At 46.3% G+C, this 18874-nt stretch overlaps 1 protein-coding gene across 2 annotated transcripts in view; it reads right to left on the bottom strand.

The window, feature by feature from the left end:
- Positions 1-3003: 3003 nt before the first annotated feature.
- USP31 (ubiquitin specific peptidase 31) overlaps positions 3004-18874 on the bottom strand; it is a 63682-nt gene continuing 47811 nt past the window's right edge. The window contains exons 12-16 of one of the 2 annotated variants that reach the window (XM_038419187.2): positions 17023-17142; positions 16296-16521; positions 14956-15114; positions 12122-12274; positions 3004-11162 (exon numbers count right to left, since the gene is read on the bottom strand). In XM_038419187.2, coding sequence (XP_038275115.1) covers positions 9610-11162; positions 12122-12274; positions 14956-15114; positions 16296-16521; positions 17023-17142 — 2211 coding nt within the window. In that variant the 3' untranslated portion in view covers positions 3004-9609. The remainder of the gene's footprint in view (positions 11163-12121; positions 12275-14955; positions 15115-16295; positions 16522-17022; positions 17143-18874) is intronic. The other variant, XM_043493436.1, reaches the window with a different exon arrangement.

Here is an 18874-nt window from a genome sequence, read left to right on the forward strand (position 1 = left end):
GAGGACAAGAACTTCCAGCTGTTCCTTGGCCATAATGTAAATTTCTTGCTCACACCCTTTTTCCTGCCAAAGAATGGCCACTTAACCAGGTAATTGTCCATCTGATGTTGACGACACCTGGCTCCAGTGTTGGCTAGCCTTTTGTCTCTGGGGAACTGGTTTGAAGTGATTTCCCCAGACTTGGAACATGTCTTATAGAGTAGAATCTTATAACTTTACATACAATGTTGCCACACACATTTTACCCGGACAATAATGTTCAGCGGAATACAGGTTTTTGAATGAAACTTCACGAGGCATACTTTGTACAAAATCCATTATAGTTTTGTAGAAAGGGTGAACATAGGGATACAGACCATCAGTGTGCTTCCGGTTCAAGCAGCCCAGCTCCATACGTACTTAGCCATGACAACAGGAGCCACCTCCCTGCCTGCCTGACCACAGCCTGGAGTGTTCATTGACATCAGAATGTGTCATATGCAAACAGCTGGTTGGAGCTGTAATCAGCCATCAGAACTGGAGATCTCTCCAATCCCTTCTCCTCCAGCCCCACAACCAAGCTGGAGCACTCCCTCCAGCACGTTCACCAGCACAGTCTGGAACAAGCCAAGCAATGGAGCTGGAGAACTACTGTTCTGACAGCACAGAATAAATCAGCAACTCATCTACATTCCAGGAGAGCTCCCACGTTCTCGTCACTGATGGGGAAAAAAACATCACTGCATAACCCACCAAATGAAAAATAATATTTAATTAGGACAGAGCTAGACAAGCACACAATTAAATGTTCTATTACTATCAGTCTTTCACAGTTTAAGCCTCAGTTCAATAAGGGGTCATTAAAAAGGTTAATCAATATCAAATATCAAATATATACATCAAATATCAAAATGTACATAGGGAAGTTACATGTTGCATTTCAATAACTGCTCCAGTGCAAGAGATCTGAGGAGAGTTCTGCCGAAACCAGTATGAAAACGAAAGGCAAATGGGAGCAAGAGGCAGGAGCCAGACAAGACCTGGGAAGCCTCCCAGCTCCCTCCAGTGAGAATCAGAAAGGAGATGGGAGCAGCCGCAGCTGTAGGACTCTGCGGTTCCTCCTGGAGAGGCAGGAGCAAATGGCTGGAGAAGTGAACTAGCTGCCTTTGCTAAGCAGAGGCCCAAGACTTCCCATTTTACTAGGGAGCCTGACAGTGAGGCTGCTTGAGAGGAGCCTGCACCCTGCATAAGGGAACCATCCCCAGACACCAGCCTGGGGGGATGGCAGACACGTGAAGGGCTAGAGGAATCCACCCAAGGGAGCCAAACAGGAATCAGAGCGATTCAGACTACCAGCCTGCTCCCCGCAGACCACCACTCACCAAGGTAAACGGGGCTCCTGCCAGCTTGTGGTCTCCCCTCTCCAGGGCATCACGAGGGGATTCCAGTCCAACACAGCAGCTGCCATCAGCAGCACACAAACCAGAACATCCAATATCCCGAGTGTCCAAGAGAGAGGAGGCCTGAAAAAACAGCGGAATGGGGCAGGGGGCCTGCTTCTCCAAAACCTTAGCAAAACCAGGAACCATGCCTGGTCTTCTCTGCTTCTGCTGGAGGACTCCTTGGTGGACTAGAGAACTGGAGTGGAAGGCTTCCCAGCCCTTTGAGGAAGAGATGCAAGTGTTGTGTCTTTTACTGAGCGCGCTCTCCGACCCATTTTCTGTCAGGAGATGGAAATCAATAGGTGTAAAGAAAGTTCTAGATCACTATTGTCCTGCGCAGCAACTTAACCATCTGTTTTCCCAGATGGTCTCCCCTGCTATGCAAGGGTAAACTGACATTGAACACGACACACTGGATCTTTTTGGCTTTGCTGAAGAGCACATGGCAAAGTGATTCAGGGCCAGGGAGTGGCCTGAGTTGCCTGAAGCTCTCAGCACCGCCTTACCAACCTACCATGCCATCCCCGGCACAAGCAGAGCTGAGCTGAGCAGAGCAGTACTAGAGTGGATTTCTGGGACGGATTGGGTGAAGCCCTGATTTAGTTGCTGACACTTTTCAAAGCTGAGCAAGGGACCCTGCGGAGAAGGGCCTTGGGCAGGAGGCAGTGGAGTGAAGTAGGATTTGTTGTGCATCCAACAAGGGGCTCTGAGCAAACACCGGAATCATGGACATTCGCTCCCTTTAGGTCTGCACTGCATCTTGGAGAACCAATTCCATGAAAATCCCGCCTCAGTGGTATATAAACCCACCGAGCCCAAGTCATCAAAACACTTCACTCCTCTAGGAGTTTGCAGACCTGAGGAGCCTCCAGATGAGTTTCTAAAACTTGCCTCCCTGTCAGGGATAACAGGATGGTTGTGCCATCTAGCGGCCACAAAGGAGATTCTACACTACCCACCAGCAAGACACGAACCATGTAATTTGAACGTTGTAAAATCTCATCTAACTGTAAAAAGTGCCTTTGGATCTGGCTTATCTCCTATTTGCTCACAGGGACAAGAGACAACCCCCCCCCCGTCACTAAACTGCAATGTCAGGTATAAAGGCTCTGTATACCACCTGTACGCTAGACACACTGCACTCAAAGCCATGTAGTCCTTGTACTCTAGAGCTCACAAGTCCAGGCAGTAGCATGAGAACAGAGGAGGGAGAGGGAATACCCGGTGAAGCCAAGGGGCTGATTGCAGTTGAGTGGCCACAGCATGACAATGCCATCTTTGTGTGTGACCCTTGGCCTGGCCTGAAGGAGAGAACTGGCAGGAAAGACGTGGTGTCAGACCAGGTTCAGGAAAGGGTTTGAGCATAGGGGTGCATGGAGAAGGGAGGCCAACCCAGAAATGGCAGTGAGACCCCAAAGGGAGAAGTTAGTCTGTGGCCAAGGTGGAGCGAAGTGGAGAAAGGGAAAAACAGGGAGTAGCGCAGATATGAAGAAGGGGCAGGTTTATGGGATGAATCCGAACCACATGCCTTGGGTAGCAGGCACCAACCCCTCACCTCTGAAGAAAGCTCACACAGCCAAAATGCATGGTAATAAATTTATTGTATTTTATTACATTTTCCCACTTTTTCCACTTAATTCCAATTCCTTGTATTCAAAACTCTTCTTTCTGAAAGAAAATGATCTTTTAACATAAAAATATAAATTCTGCATATTAAAAGTGCATACACCTCGAATAATAAAACATACAAATAAATAATAAAAGGCATCACAGTCTCATGCACTTGTCCTCAAATAATTTAAAAGTTTTTATGGTACAATGTTCAACCCCAAGTAAAGACAGCCTGCTTTCCAGATTACTGTACAGTTCAAAAACATTAAAATACAGAAGAGTATCAAAGGTGGGGTGATCCCCACTGCCCAGTATCAGCGTACAGTGATATGACATGCAGCTTTTAGAACTGTAGATATTCCAGTGTAAAATCTGAAATTTGGTGACCAGAAGAGAAACTGCATTTGTAATGGGACTTAAAATTCAATTTTAACCAATGGTGAGGCACAGTTGGTGAGCAAACCTGTATACTCTGAAGGCCAAGTGTTCTAGCCATGTGTAGCCTATATCCCCTGGTGTTTAATACTACCCAAGGCTGTATAGCACCTAGAAACATTTCCATATTGCATTGCATAAATGCTGCATCTTAACACAAGCTTTCTTGAAAAGGGTTTGTGCTGCAGGACCTTAAGAGTGGAATAGAATGTATGTTTGCACCTAGTTTTAATCTGTGCCATTTAAATACTATTTGCAGGTATACTGGATGTTAGTAGCTTTTTAAAAAACCCCGCTAAGCTTTGAAAAAAATGGAAAAATACTGTAGGAATCTTCATTTTATCTTTGTTCTGCAAAATAAAGCTCCCATTGGTAATAAATGCTTTGTGGTGCTTTTATTAAGAAAACCATGTAGTACTTTCATCTCACCACAGATTAAAACTAAATTTCAGTTGCCTCCACAAACAACACGAGATACTGCCAAATTATTTTGGATTAGTAGGCAAATGACAGCAAAGATAAAGAGGATTACAGTAAAATGATTTGGAATGTCATTTCAAAACAAAAACGTTCTTTATAACTGCTGTTCAACTGAGAAAAAAGGGTCCTGGAACAGATGCCACAAAGAAATGGGGGCAGTAAGGATGTCCTAGATGTGACCAATGACTGACTGAATTGTTGGCGATGGAAAAGATGTCTGTATAAGAGGGAATATCTCCTATCGGGGCCACATTTCATTGTGGCTCTTCAGTTTTCCATACTAAAAATGCCCAATCCCTCAAGAAGTCTTGAAACCCATCTTTGAATTAAGAGGGCACAGTCCCTTAGACCAGCTGTTCTCAACCTCCTTGGGCACCTGTACCAAGCTAAGATCTCAGCCAACCCCATGATGCTCCCATTAGGCTGTGCATGCTCTACCAACCATGGAGTCTGCACTCACAAAGGACTGAGGCTTGGTGGTCATAGCCTGGGGTACACAATGGATTGTAGACAGCCAGTGAACAGCAGGGCCTAGGACAAAAGCTTATCATTCAGGGAGGAACCTAAGGTCCCAGTCACCAAAGCCTGATGTGCCAACATAGTCAACATGCCAATGGCTGGTAACCACTCCCTGAGAGAGCACTGAAATTCTACAAAAGCTCTTTTAGACTGTCAACACCGCTACAGGTGACCTCCTTGTCTCTCAGCATGATGTACAGAATGGGCCATTAAAACCATATAGAAAGTAGCAGGCTACATACAGAACATAACAGAGTCAGGCTATTCCGGTTAAAAATATATAAAAAAACAGTTTGTTCTCATTTCAACACTTCAGATTCCTTTCTGATTTTACTCTACACTGCAGTCTTGTCAGTAATCCAAAATTCTGCAAAGGAAAGAGAATCAAAGATGTGCAAATAAAGCAAGAAACCAGATACATGCTCCTCTCTGGTGCTTGATACTTTCTGTGCTGACATGCAGCCGCACCAGGACTCAAAACCAGAACCCCAGAGTCTACCTAATAGCTTGTGATACTGACAGTGCAATCTCTAGTTTATCTTAATGCTTGCATAGTTAATAAGTGCATGCAGTCAGGAAATAACAAGAATCGCCATGCAAAAATGGTCTTAATTTCTTAGGAAAAATGGTTGGTCATGCTCAAATGTATGTTGTGACAAGAAGACAGCTGTGTGTGTAGAGACTGGGGAACTTGCAGTGGGCCAAATGTACTGTAATTAAGCTGTTAGTTTTCTATCTAAAGCGTGTGGTTTTTGACTTAGCCATACAGATTGCATAAGTTTTAGAGAGTTAAAAAAGTTTGTACATCCATCCAAAGTGAGCCACCTATCACTTACAAAGAATTGTAGGCACCAGTTTGCCTATCAAATGCAAGTAATACAAAGTACAAGGTGCCTCTATAAATACATTTCATTTAAAATGTACTTATATAGTTAACATACTACTAAATACTACCCATAAAATTTTGCCCAGAAGGGTGAAAATAATTTCTTCAGATGGCTCTAGCAAGAATCTAGCTATGGAATGAAGGCTCAGCTCTTCCGCAATCAGAAGGTAAGACATCAGGATTACAAGCGAGTAACTAGAGACATTTGAATCTCCACAGTTTAAGAAATGAATTCATTCATATCAGGCCCACCCAGAGATGGTTATAACCATCTCTTAAGCCCTTCAAGATGACCAACTCTCTCCCTTCTCCTCCGAGGATTGTGGCTGGAAGTTCAAAGACAGAGCTAGCACTGGGATTCCCTACTCAAAAGGACTCTCACATCTAGTAACTTTCTCTTCCAGTTTACCAGTCTCTGATCTTACAGGGTCTCACCTGTGAGCTAAACAAGCTGGAGACCAGACTCGACCCCACTAAAGGCCACACTGGCAATTCAAGAGAGGCCCAAAGGCTGCACGTGACTAATAAAATGGAGCAGGATTACAGCCACTTGTCTTTAATTCAGAGCTGCAGGCATGAAGACTACAGGACCCAGCATACAAATCCATGAGATCAGAATGGCATCCTGGGTCCTGCCATCCCCCAGGTTGCATCTCCTCCACATTAGGTATGAGCTGCTCTGGGAGCCAAAGCAGAATTAAGTTACTGTAAACCTGGTACAGGTAACTGCTTCAGGGCAGTCCAAGACCTTTAAAGGACTAAGACATAAACCCCTGCCAGACCTAGCTTTTAGGACTTGCAAAACTCACAGCCAAAAGGGACCCCGTACTGAGGTTACCCCTAATTTAGGATTGCTCTGTTGTGTTGGACAACAGCACACACCAACTTCTTCCCCTTCCTCATCTTGCAGGAAGGAGAAAAAGCAGATTGATGGGGGAAGTGAGGGAAAGATTGAGATGTCCCTCCTCCCCAAATCTCCTCACTGGGAAGCTCCAAAATCATGCCAATGGCCCTAGAAAAATCTACTCCCCATAACTGGTTCAATGAGGGCTAGCAGGACAGATGCTTGGCTTAGATTCATATTCAGAGTGGTTCTTTTCTGGTCAAGCAACACATATGCCCAGAATTTCACGTTCTATTGATATCAACAGAACCCAAGGGGAGAGGATGCAGAGAAAAGCAGTGAACGACCATCACACTTTCTAGACAGTTTTGTGTTTGGGTTTCATCTGCCCATAAAGATACAGCTCCAGTTCTAGTTACTGGCAAGAGTCATGGCCATCATATTTTACTCACTTTGCCCAAAGTTGTGCACTTCATGAGACCACCAACAGAAATCCACCGCCCTATATGAACCGAAGTGATTTGCTGTATGGCTCAGCCTGCCCTAGTCAAAAATATACTGCAGCAAAAATATATATGAAGTGCAGGCAGTCTGCCACAGAAGAATAGTCACTCACTTTGAGAGATTTTATTATACTCTTCCCTAGAGATGAAAATTAATGGGAAGAGGGGGATATTCTAAAAACTTCAGATGGGCGGGATTGACCAGACGTAAGTGTATCATAGTGTATCATAGTTCCTGTTTTCAAACGCGCAGATACCAACACGCATTGGACAGTTTGCAGAAGAGGAGAGGATTTTGGAGCACGTAGGAATTCCCAAGAGGGATTATTCGCAGACCCCAGAGAAAGATTGGAGTTACCCACCAGAACGGGGCAGTTTGGCTGTTATTGATCTTAATTAGAATATTTGGCAACAATAAACTTCTTGTTCCCATTTTGGTGCTGCAGCTTATGTCTATATAGCAAACTCACCACATGGTACTGGCGCATTGGATTAGCATTGGTCCACAACACAGTCTCAAGACATTGCTGCAAATTTGCTTCAATAAGGCAGCGAACGCAAGTAGTAAAGCTACCATTTGGAAACCTTAAATCAACTTTCAGCTGTATGTAATACAGGAATTGCACAATGAATGAGTGCACAAGCTATTCCATAAGGTCACTTTGCACAATGCCACCTCATTAGGAAATGTATCAAACTAGGTCCAGCCTATAGCGAGATGTCGGACCACGTTGGCACAGGCTACTGGAAAGGTGTTCCTGCTAGAAGAGCTGTTGCAATAAAGGAGCTAAAATGGTTTGCGCTCTCACGACGACAAAGCTTTAAACTAATGCTTCAATATCAGAAGTTTTAGGTAGAAATTTACGACTAGAGGGAATATGCCCAGTAACTCCTGCCTGTTTAGGAAACGGGGTACAAGAAACAAAATCCAGCTTCACAAATTAAGGTAATTTTCTATGCTTCTTGCCCCCTTTTGCTCCATTAAGTGCGACACAGGAACGAATGGAGAATGGGGCCATGTTTGGGTTTTAAAGCATAATCCATAACATGGAAAGTCAGGCAGAGTACAGAGAGGTGTTACAGGCTATAGCACTGCTACTAGTTATCAAGAACGCTTGTCCTGCAGAGCACACGGTCTGGACGGGATGGTGTGGGTTACACTGCACTTGGGTTCATATTCACAGGTTACATAGAGCTTTGTGGTATGCACAATCACGCATGAGGCCGTATATGCAAGTCTTGTGTATTACCAAGATGAAGCTACCCTGAAAGTAAATTTCTCAACAGCTTGTTGCAGATGAACTAAGTGTAAGTGATCAAATAGCAGTCACAATCAGTGACCTGTGAGCAACTTTCCCAAGAGGTTCAAAAGAGGAGATTGAACCAGATATTTAACAATAACTATTTGTTCCAGGGCCATTTGTTACTGTAATAGTGAGCAGGAAAGGTTAATAAATAGGTCTGTCCACACACTAAGCTCACAGAGCCAGAAGTGTTCATGTGACAGGCAAAGAATTAATGTACATCATAATGTAAACTGGAGATGATTTGTACACACAGTACAACTCTGCTATTATACACCATTTATCACAAAACACAAGTTTGGAAAGGACACAGTTTGTTGTTTTCTTAAAATGAGAATGCAATTCATCATCATCTCATGAAATAAAAACAGACAATGCCACATGTGTATCAAAGGACTGGAGGGAAGAGAAGCCACCTTTCAAAGAGAAAGTGTGTGCAAAGATGTTGCCGATGTAGTGTTTTAACCCTGACAGAATTCCCCAAAGGATAAGAAACCAGACTTGTAAGACATTGTTGCAGCTGGACCCATCAGCAAGCATTAGAAACGTAGAATGAAGAGAAGAATGTGGAACTACACTATTAGTCCAAATGCTACCCCGCAGCATTTTGGCTTAGCCACACAGAGGTGCGTTGAAACACACTCGGAAAATGCAAAAAGGGAGCAGAGAACATGTGGTTATCTATTCACTTCTCCAGCAGATAGAGAGATGCCACTACAATGAAGCATCCGAGCATGTGTGTTAGAAAATGCTTCTCAGGAGTTTAACGATAAGGGTCCTACCAGCGTCACTATTCAAGACTCGGAATTCCAGCTGTCTTTCTAGGCATTGTAATAATCTTTCACCATGGACATTTCACAACTAATGGCTAGAAACTGACTAGTCATTTTCTCTGCAGCTTAGTGTAGCACTTCAAAGGAAGAAGGAAGCTAGAGCAGACAGTGGAGTCTCCAGATATGCAACAACAAAAATTAAGCCTGTTGGAATGAAAATATGAACCCTGTTCTGCACATACATACATGGGAGTACCTTTTGGATCTGTCCGGTCACTAATGCTAACCCTCCTATACTGGCTGAGTATATACCTGAGAAACAACATTAGTGTTGAGATATTGCCCTTTAAAAAGCTTGAAAAATGGGGGACTGGGGAGAGCACAAAGAAGCAGCAGTCTCTCTTTTTCACAGTTCCCTTAGCATCTTCTGCAGCCAAGAACCAGGCCACCCATCAACACAGATGGAGCCTGCTTAGACTAAAACCAATGGAATATTAGTTCACAGTTCTATAAAGCACGCTAGTTACAGTATAATGGAGTCACAGGTTTCAAACCTGGTGTCTGAAGAAAGTTGTTGCATTTTTCTATAAAGAGACCGTACAAGTGCTATGGGACAGTTGTGTTTATATTCTATGACTCCAGATGGACTTCACTTGGTATCAATGCTGGCCAGCTGTGGCTATTTGGTTTGATGGCAGAATCAAAAGGCGCTTTACCAATTTGCAGTTAAGTTCTCCTCTAACACACATTAGGCACATGAACAAAGAAACAACAAGAACTCAGCATAAATTAGCTCTCAGCAGGAGAAAGAAAAACACCTGGATTGCAGCATCTCACTGAGGTTTTGGAGAAGGCCGTGCAGACATGTGCATGCTGGAAGGTAACTTTTTTAACGACTTGTCAGCAGACTGTTTGTCACTGGAAGGTGACTGCGCTCCGGGATCTAGCTGGGAAGACTTGGATTTGCGGCTGGACAGCAGAGAATGTTTGCTGGATGGGGCATCTTTTGGGGCAAGCTTCTCTTTCACAGCAACCTTGGTGTTTGCATGAGAGGATGGTGGGAGGCTGCTCTTCTCTGACTTGTCTTCTGCCACATTTTTACTGCCTGGCTTGGAGGAGCCACCTGCAGTCTTTTTTGAAAGCATTGTCGTCTTCCCCAGATCAGCCGACCGTCGGGTCTCCTTCTGCCTTAGGGCTGATTTGAAGAAAGACAGCCCTTTATCTTCCGACTTGCTGTCCCTCTTTAAACCTGAACGCATGCTGATGCTTGGGGACCTCAGGCTGGCCATAGAGGAGCTCCGCACATGCTTGCTGTCCATTGCTCTGCTCTCGCTTCTAGGCTGGCTTATCCGAGGAGAGCTAGTTCTTGAACTAGAATTGACACTGATCTTATCCGAACCAAGGCTTACCTTGGAGCCCTCCCTGCTGAGGCTTCGGTCTGAAGTCCTGCTCTTCCCAGCAGAGGGCCCCCGTGTCACTGAGCCTGAAATAGTTTTCTTGACAGCTGTGGAGGATGGGGAAGAAACTGACTTGTGTTTCTGTTGAGCCCATGACAAAGCAGTTTCCTGGAGTTTGGCACCAGATTCCTTTCTAGCCTGGCTGGAAGCAGGATTTGCATGTCGCCCACTAGTCCTGGAAGAATCGGTCTTGCTTCTGGAATGGGAAATCTTCTGAGAGGTCTTTAAAGGAGGGGCAGAGGCAGAAGAAGGGTGAGAAATTGGGGATTCTTGGCTAGACAAGACTGTCCTTCCTTTCCTCAAACTTTTATCTGGCTCAGAAATGCCTTTGGAGCTGGGAGCTTTCTTGGGGGTGCCATCTGCCTTCTCGGAAAGCAGCCCTGTCCCACTGGGGGCTTTCACCTCTTTGACTGGAGAGCTCTCTACAGAGTCACTCTGATCCACAAAAGCAATTTGATTGTTGTTATCAAAAGGGTCCAGAGCCAGGTGGCTCCTGTCTGCTTGCACTGAGCTTTTCCCATACGGGTCCATGAAAGCAGAATTCGATTTCCTTGCAGCAGATTCCTCTCTGAACACCCCTTCCATGACAGCCAGAGGGGCTCTGCCCACAGTCCTATGTTCTTGCCTGCTGCTGCTGTCGCTTGGTTCCAGGTAACTGCTGGAGAGATTCCTTAAGCTGCCAAAGCAGGAGGTGGACACTTTATCATCAGCAGCCTCCCCGATCTTCTCCAGTGTTGAGGCAGAAGTGCGCACAGGGGAGTCTCCAGGGAAGCGTGAAGGAGAGTTGGAACGCATCTGCAGCTTTGCAGACAGCGACCAGGATGGCCGGACGCCATTTTCATTTACTGCCAGAGGGCTGGTGACAGAGGATCTAGAAGACAAGCTCTGACGCTGGACACTTCTTACAAAGGGTCGAGTCGAGAACCCCCCTGCAGGGGAAGAGAGCAACACTTAGTTTTGTAACTCTGAAAGCTAAGCCAGAAGCACATAGAGAAATCCTGGAGAAGCAGGGTGCAGCCAGCAGCTGTCAGGGTATTTGTAAAGGTGAATCTGCTAGCATTCTCTTTCCTGGGGAAATGAGAAGATCGCGCCCCATGCGTGCTTTGAGCATGGCAACATGACACCAGCAGTTCTCAAACTGTGGGTCAGGACCCCAAAGTGGGCAATGACCCCATTTAAAATGGGGTTGCCACGGCTGGCTTAGACTTGCTGGGGCTCAGGGCCAAAGCTCAAGCCCTACCACCCGGGGCCGAAACCGAAACCCGAGGGCTTTAGCCCTGGGCGGCAGGGCTCGGGTTACAGGACCCCTGCCTGGGGCTGAAGCCCTTGGTCTTCGGCTTTGGCACCCCCAGGACAGCAGAGCTCGAGTGGGCTCGGGCTTCAGCCCGCCTCCTGGGGCCATGTTGTCAGAATTTTGTTGTCAGAAGGGGGTTATGGTGCAATGAAGTTTGAGAACCCCTGCTCTACACTAAACGCACGTGGAATGTCAGCCTGATATTGCTCCCTGCAAACATGGAAGAACTTAATTCTCAAAAAAAAAAAAAAACATTTTCTAGAGGGGCTGGGCACATGCTGTGGTTTCCACCTTACATTTTCTTCCTCTCAAAGGCCCTCTATGCTGGTTCCCACACTCCCAAAAAAGGGCAGCCCATCAGTGCCACTCAGTCTCCTAGCACTCCTTGATCCACTGTCTGTTGCTCCCAGAGGCTGGGGACACTGCCTGCCTGCCTCCTGAGCACACCCTGTTCAGATTAGGGAGCCCGCTCCCGGGGCTGTATGCATTCTGCTGCTATCCTACGAGAGAGTCTGTATTGAGAGGAAACACTGGATCCACAGACCCGTTTTGATTTTATAACCCCCTGCCCACACAGTGCGCCAGAACGCTCACCATCATCTTCACTCCGTTCACCAGTCAGCTCAACCGATTCCGAAAGCGAGGCCAGAGACGTGCGTCGTGAGGAAGCTGCTGAGGCGATGCTGGGCTGTTTGCTGCCAGGAAGCCGGCTCACCCAGTGTTCACAAAGAGAAGAGCTTGTAGAGCCTGCAGAGGGGTCAGGGCACTGAAATCAGACCAGCAGCATGTGGCCAATTACAGATCACACCCCCCTACCAAGGCACTGATTGATCACAACCAAATTACATTCCTACCAGGAACCTATCCTTGCAACAAAGCCTGTTGCCAACTCTGTCCACATATCTATTCAGGGGACACCATCATAGGGCCTAATCACATCAGCCACACTATCAGAGGCTCGTTCACCTGCGCATCTACCAATGTGATATAGGCCATCATGTGCCAGCAATGCCCCTCTGCCATGTACATTGGCCAAACTGGACAGTCTCTACGTAAAAGAATAAAATGGACACAAATCAGATGTCAAGAATTATAACATTCAAAAACCAGTCGGAGAACACTTCAGTCTCTCTGATCACTCGATTACAGACCTAAGAGTGCCTATCCTTCAACAAAAAAAAACTTCAAAAAATAGACTCCAATGAGAGACTGCTGAATTGGAATTAATTTGCAAACCAGATACAATTAACTTAGGCTTGATTAGAGACGGGGAGTGGACGGGTCATTATACAAAATAAAACTATTTCCCCATGTTATTCCTCCCCCCCCCCGTTCCCCAGATGTTCTTGTCAACTGCTGGAAATGGCCCACCTTGATCATCACTACAAAAGATTCCCCCCCACACACACTCTCCTGCTGGTAATAGCTCATCTTAAGTGATCACTCTCCTTACAGTGTGTATGGTAACGCCCATTGTTTCATGTTCTCCGTGTATATAAATCTCCCCGCTGTATTTTCCACCGAATGCATCCGATGAAGTGAGCTGTAGCTCACGAAAGCTTATGCTCAAATAAATGTGTTAGTCTCTAAGGTGCCACAAGTCCTCCTTTTCTTTTTGCGAATACAGACTAACACGGCTGCTACTCTGATTCCTATCACTGGGATTCAACTCTAACTCCCGGAAACCAGAGCTGTGTCTATGTGACTGCAATGTTCTGACTAGCTGTAGCAATAAATCCACATTCACATCACATGGTTTGGCCCATAAAGTAAAACTCTTCCTCCAGCAGCATGTGAACTGCAGCAAGAGTGCCACTGGAGCAGAAATCAGCCCAGGCTGCCACTCAGACCCACAGCAGCTATCCTGATCCTGCCCCAACACCCCCGTGCCTTCACTTCTATCCGACCCCACGATGGATGAGTCACTCCCTGCAGTTGACTGACTTGCTGCATTTGGTTGGCTTAGTGAATTAGTGAGATTCTACCAATGACAGACCAGATTATATTTATAGCATATCACTGTAATTGGATGAACAAACTAACTTCAGACTGGCTAGCTTTAAAAAAAAAAAAATTTTAAATTGAAGAATAATGCTCCGGCAATCTGACTGGCTGCTACACAGACAAAACATCCCAATCAAAATGGGCTCCAAGACTCACCTATTTACTTTCTCCCCTTCATATTCAACTTTCCCCTTACTATATTCTTCAACTCACAGCCCCTCGGAGGTGGTATTCCTTCCTCTAACCCTGCCCCACCCCAGTGCGTGCACACGTACGATTTCCCTGAAGGAGATTTTTCTTCCTTTCGTGGGAAGGAGGGGAGGAAAAAAAAAATCAGTCTCTCCCTTTGTGGATATTAAGTCTCTTAAGATTTCTTTAAGGCCCTGTCCACATCACATCTTGCCCATGATTTTGTAACCAATTAGAGGCACAGCCACTTCAACCAATTACCAGTAACACTTCAGTTTGTGTCCAGGGGGCATGGATCAACAGTCACGTCGCACTCCCCATCAGTTCCTGGCCTGGGCCAGGTAAGCTAAAGATCCAACCAGCAGACCAAATTTGATGATGAAACCTGGGTACATAGCACCTGAGGCACGGTGCATGTACACTTAGAAGTTTGTTTGTAGGAGTGCATTCTGGGAAGCAGCCAGCTGACAGCACTTCAGCAGGGAGAGCATGCCTGGAGAACATGCAGGTGGAGCTGCCCCAGGGACACATGGAGCTGTATACGTGGGCTGGCCTCCTATCAAAAGGGAACTGACCAAAGTCCTGTATACACATGATCAGCGTGCCCTAGATAAAAAACAGAGCTGAACTGGATCCAGGAAGGAAGCCTCGTGCTTCTGGCAGGGAGAAGGAACAAAGCTGAGCGCAGTAACTGAACTGGAAGCTCCTTGGGCACGGACACTAGCCAGGTTGGTTACGGTTCCCTCTGCATTGAGGAGACCGAAGTCCGGCCGTGCTAGTGTGATCTGACCAGCAGGGTTTCTCTCTCTGTGGTATAAGTGCCTGTGCATTAGCTACAGGAGTGGGTCTCCCAGGACTAGCCCCCAGAGAACAGAGCAAGTGCACGAGCAGCAGTGGAAGAATTCCCCAGTGTCTAGAAGAGGCCTCAGTGGGAGCAAACTCAGGCCTATGCTCTAGGATGGCCAGAGCTTAGGCTCTAAGCTCTTTGGGAGCTGTCTCTATTCCTACCTGGTCAGCACAAGCGGAAATCACCACTAAGAATGGGCAGCTTCAAGGGCTAGCGGCACAGCTAGTTAGCTACGCCAGCTCCCTGACTATTCCCACAGCAGCCCTGTGCACCAGGGGCTGACGAGGAGCGAGACACAAGGCTGATCTGATCACTAAGCTAAAGCCCTTCCTTCAGTTCTACAAGAAAAGACCAGGTAAGTTCCTTGACCAAGCCAGCGTTGCTTTACCTGCCACAGAGCTGTTAGCTGACCACGATGGGATCATCGTGCGCCTCTGGTAGAAGAGAATATAAGCGGTCTGCTTGCAGACTTCGTTTTCTGCCAACTGCTGCACATCAGTATCATCGAAGCAGTACCACAAGCCATCTACAGAGTTCTTACAATATGCTGTCAGACAGAAGAGTGCGTTAGAGACCTCACAGCACCAGGCACCATTCACTTCACTCCTGCCAACCCAGCAGCCAAATCCACTGTATGACAAACTGCAAGCAACCTCTTCCGCTACCACAAGCTCAGTTAGACAAAGTGGAGAAGGATGGATCACAGATTTATTATCCTGGCTACCCATACTCTGAATGGCCAGCAGGAAGCTTGCTGAAGACACCAGAGATGTGCATTGCACACATGCCGGTACCTACGGTTGCCCCATGCTGTCCAGAGAAGGGACCCCTGCTTTGGGGCAGCTTCATTTGTTTTATTTTTTGTTTGAGGCATTTTGCCTCTGTTGCTGCATCTTGTGTCTTAACTGAACCTATTCAGAGTGCTGCAGGACTACAACGTCCAGAGAACACCCACGGAGGGAATGGCATGTGTCTCATCACTGGGCTGGGAGTGCACGAGCACAGACATTGAAAGGTGCTGAATTCCTGTCTCTCACCAGCTGTTCTTTAGAGCTACATAAGGACAAGCAAGTAGGGATCTGCTGGGATATGCACACACATAGCTGAAGAATCACCACATCTCATATACAACACAAGTTCCGGTGGTAGGCGAGCACTGAACAGCATTTGGTAAGATGTAAGGAGGGTTAACTTGACTGTCCATTCTAAGGTTTATGGCTTTTTAGCATTTTTATCTGCAAGAAAAGCAGTTAGGATGACTGGGAGAAACTCATTTTTGTCAGATTTGATTGTAGTTTCATCTAACATGTAGCTCATTTCTAAAACCCTATTGGCACTCCAGACTCAGGCAAACTCCTGTCAGAGTCAAACAGGGCTCTAAGTACCTACTCAGCAGCCCTCATCACCATGTTCTCCAAGCACCTAGAGTTGGAATCCGCTATTTTACTGTGTTTCTAGAATTACTGGCACTAGAAGAAGCTGTGCACAGGCTGTTTGGTAGGACGTGTGAAGGGAGTTTGGGCCTAGAGGGCATTGTTCCAGTTCCCTGTAAGCAGGTCACAAAAGGCCATAAAAACAGACCTATAAAATTGGACACTAAGTGGCCCCTTATTAGCAGGCTCAGGGGGGCCAAGCTAGATTCCTGCAGGTTTGGGAAGGCGGCATATTAGTGAGGCTACAGAGATCCACCCTGAAAAGTGCATCAGTCTAAAGCTGCAGAGCACTTGCCTGTATAGTGCCCTCCTTGCATAGTGCCGTGGTGATTGCACACAGCATACAGGTCATAGACATAGTCCTCGGGATCCCTTCCAAGACCGTAGGGTCGTCTCCATGGGGACCAGTGAGATGGCAGACTCCAGCTACTCTGACTGCGTTTGACGACGTGAGGGGTCATATCCAAGCCGGTCAGAGGGAACTTGACCATGTTTTGAAGTTTCATTCTTCGGTCTCCTTCCTGTTTAAAAGGAAGTGTGTTTTACAATGGCAGGGAGGATCCAGAGCTTGAGGAGAAGAGGAATGCATGATGCAGAAGCACAGTCACACAGTAAGGGACTTCTCTCTGCAGCTCCTCTCTCCAGAGGCTACTGAGTCACCAACACAGCAGCAAGAGAAACTAGAGCAAAGTTCCAAAGCCGAAAGCGATTATGACAGACAGAAGAACGCACAGGAAGGCAGGCAATGCCGACATGTTCCGGTGCGGCTTTGAACCACAGTGTCAGTTCTGTTGAGGAACTTTGGTTTGCACAAGAACCACAACTCCAGGTGTCAATACAAGCCCATCTAGGATATTCATACTTCTAGTGAGCACAATTGGCCACTTGGGGACAGTGTTCAATTGCAATGCAGCCAAAGACAAAGTGCTAATCAACTGCCTAGCTTCAGAGGGTCAGTAGTTTGAAAACCCATTTTTCAGTGTTCCTTTTGGAGTCTCCCACTTCATGCACCTGTTTCTTACCTGTCTAAACCTCTTTAGATGTATGATGAGAACATCAGGTAAAGTCCATAGGCTCAGTGTAATACTCCCCTGCTGCAGCTGCTTGCAATGGGGGCAGCGCCATGCATCATCTGGAGCAAGCTAAGAACAAGGAGCATTAGCAGCTGTTAGCTGGCAAACATCTCAATTAAAACATTTACCTACAGCAATTGCTCACTTATGCACTCACACCCAGTGCATCCAGACACTGGCTACAAATACCTTCACTGTCAGCTGGCACGCTCGCCAACCGGGGCTTCCAGCAGCACAGAGGAGCTCCCCACATTGATGGTGCATAATAAACATGGAGGGAATGGATGCAGGAGACACTTCAGCCAGTGCAGCTGTGCAAAGCATCTACTTCCACTTCCAAAACACTCCCTTCCGTGTGTTTCTCTCTCTCTCACACACACACACACGTACATAATAAATGGACAGGTCTGGCAGTATGAGAAAGCCATTTTTTGCTGAGGGCAAGAACACTTGCCCATGGTCTTCATGGCTCAATGGATCACGGACAAATACACAGCTGAAGTCAGTCTGGCTCATCAGCATGTTAGTATTGTTAAAATAGGTACTGGAATTACAAGGATGTGTTTTGTGTTTAAAAACTTTATTGAATGCTTGTGAGCTGCTGCATGCATTAATCTCACATATAATATCTGTATCCCATACTGTAAGGTAATATTTGAACATTTGTATTCTAAGCCTTTGCAACTGTGCAAATTACCAGACAGGAGAAACATTTATTGTGAAGTGCTGGTCTCCCACAGAAGGGGTTCTATCCTGTTGGACAAGAAAGCCCATCAACACCAGATGAGCTAGAGTGGAATATCAAAGGACAAAAGACTGGTGTTTACTCTCCCCCCACATCCCATGAGGATGAGTCTTGCAAGTGAATTCCTCTCATTAGCTCAGTTTGCAGCTCAAAGCAGAAGGGGACCAACGGTAAAAAAGCCCCTAACAAGGAGGGACTGTATCTCTATGCTGCTTGGACTCGAGGGCAAGGATTATTTGCCATAAGCAAAAGATCCGCCAGATTTAGCCCTAAGGGTCATATAAAGCTTATTCATCATATAAGCTTTTATTATCTTTTAAAACTTAGATACTCACAAATGAGTTAGTCTATGTTCCTGCTTTAACCTTGTAAAAAACTCTTGTATCCTTTTCCTACACAAATCTTTAGATAGTTTAATATAGGATGGGCTACAAGCGTTGTCTTTGGGGGGAGATCCAAAGTGTAAGTGACCTGGGATAAGTGACTGGTCCTTTGAGACTGGAGTGTCCTGAATAGTATTGTGATACTTGGTGTAAGGGACGTTCTAACATAAAAGTAAGCTTACCAGGGGCGGCAAGACAGAATTGGGAGTATCCAAGGGGACTCTGTGATTAGGCTGTGATAGTGCCTGAGGAGTTTACACTTCCCAGTTGGTTGGTGAATCATAGAATCATAGAATATCAGGGTTGGAAGGGACCCCAGAAGGTCATCTAGTCCAACCCCCTACATAGAGCTCACAGCCAGTCTGGGGTTGGTCCCTGGTTCCGAACACTCTACCCTAAGGTTGCTACTCATGCTTCTGAGCCACCGCAGAGCAGCTTGACCTTAGTTTGGAGGCTACGCGGCTTTCTATGTGTACGTACAGCCCCTGCCCAAGAAATGGGGAACCCAATTTAACGTTTTGGACTGTGCCAGCCTGTTTCATGGCCAGGCATGTAGATCACATTTGCATGTTACCCTCCTTTACAGCCCCATGTTTATCATGCACAGAACATCCCTCCCAGAAGCCATGAAAAGGCTGCTCTCTGAAAGCACCCGATACCAAGCTAGCAGTCT

Source organism: Dermochelys coriacea, chromosome 10, assembly GCF_009764565.3.
Source record: "Dermochelys coriacea isolate rDerCor1 chromosome 10, rDerCor1.pri.v4, whole genome shotgun sequence".
In the NCBI taxonomy this organism is placed as follows: Eukaryota; Metazoa; Chordata; order Testudines; family Dermochelyidae; genus Dermochelys; species Dermochelys coriacea.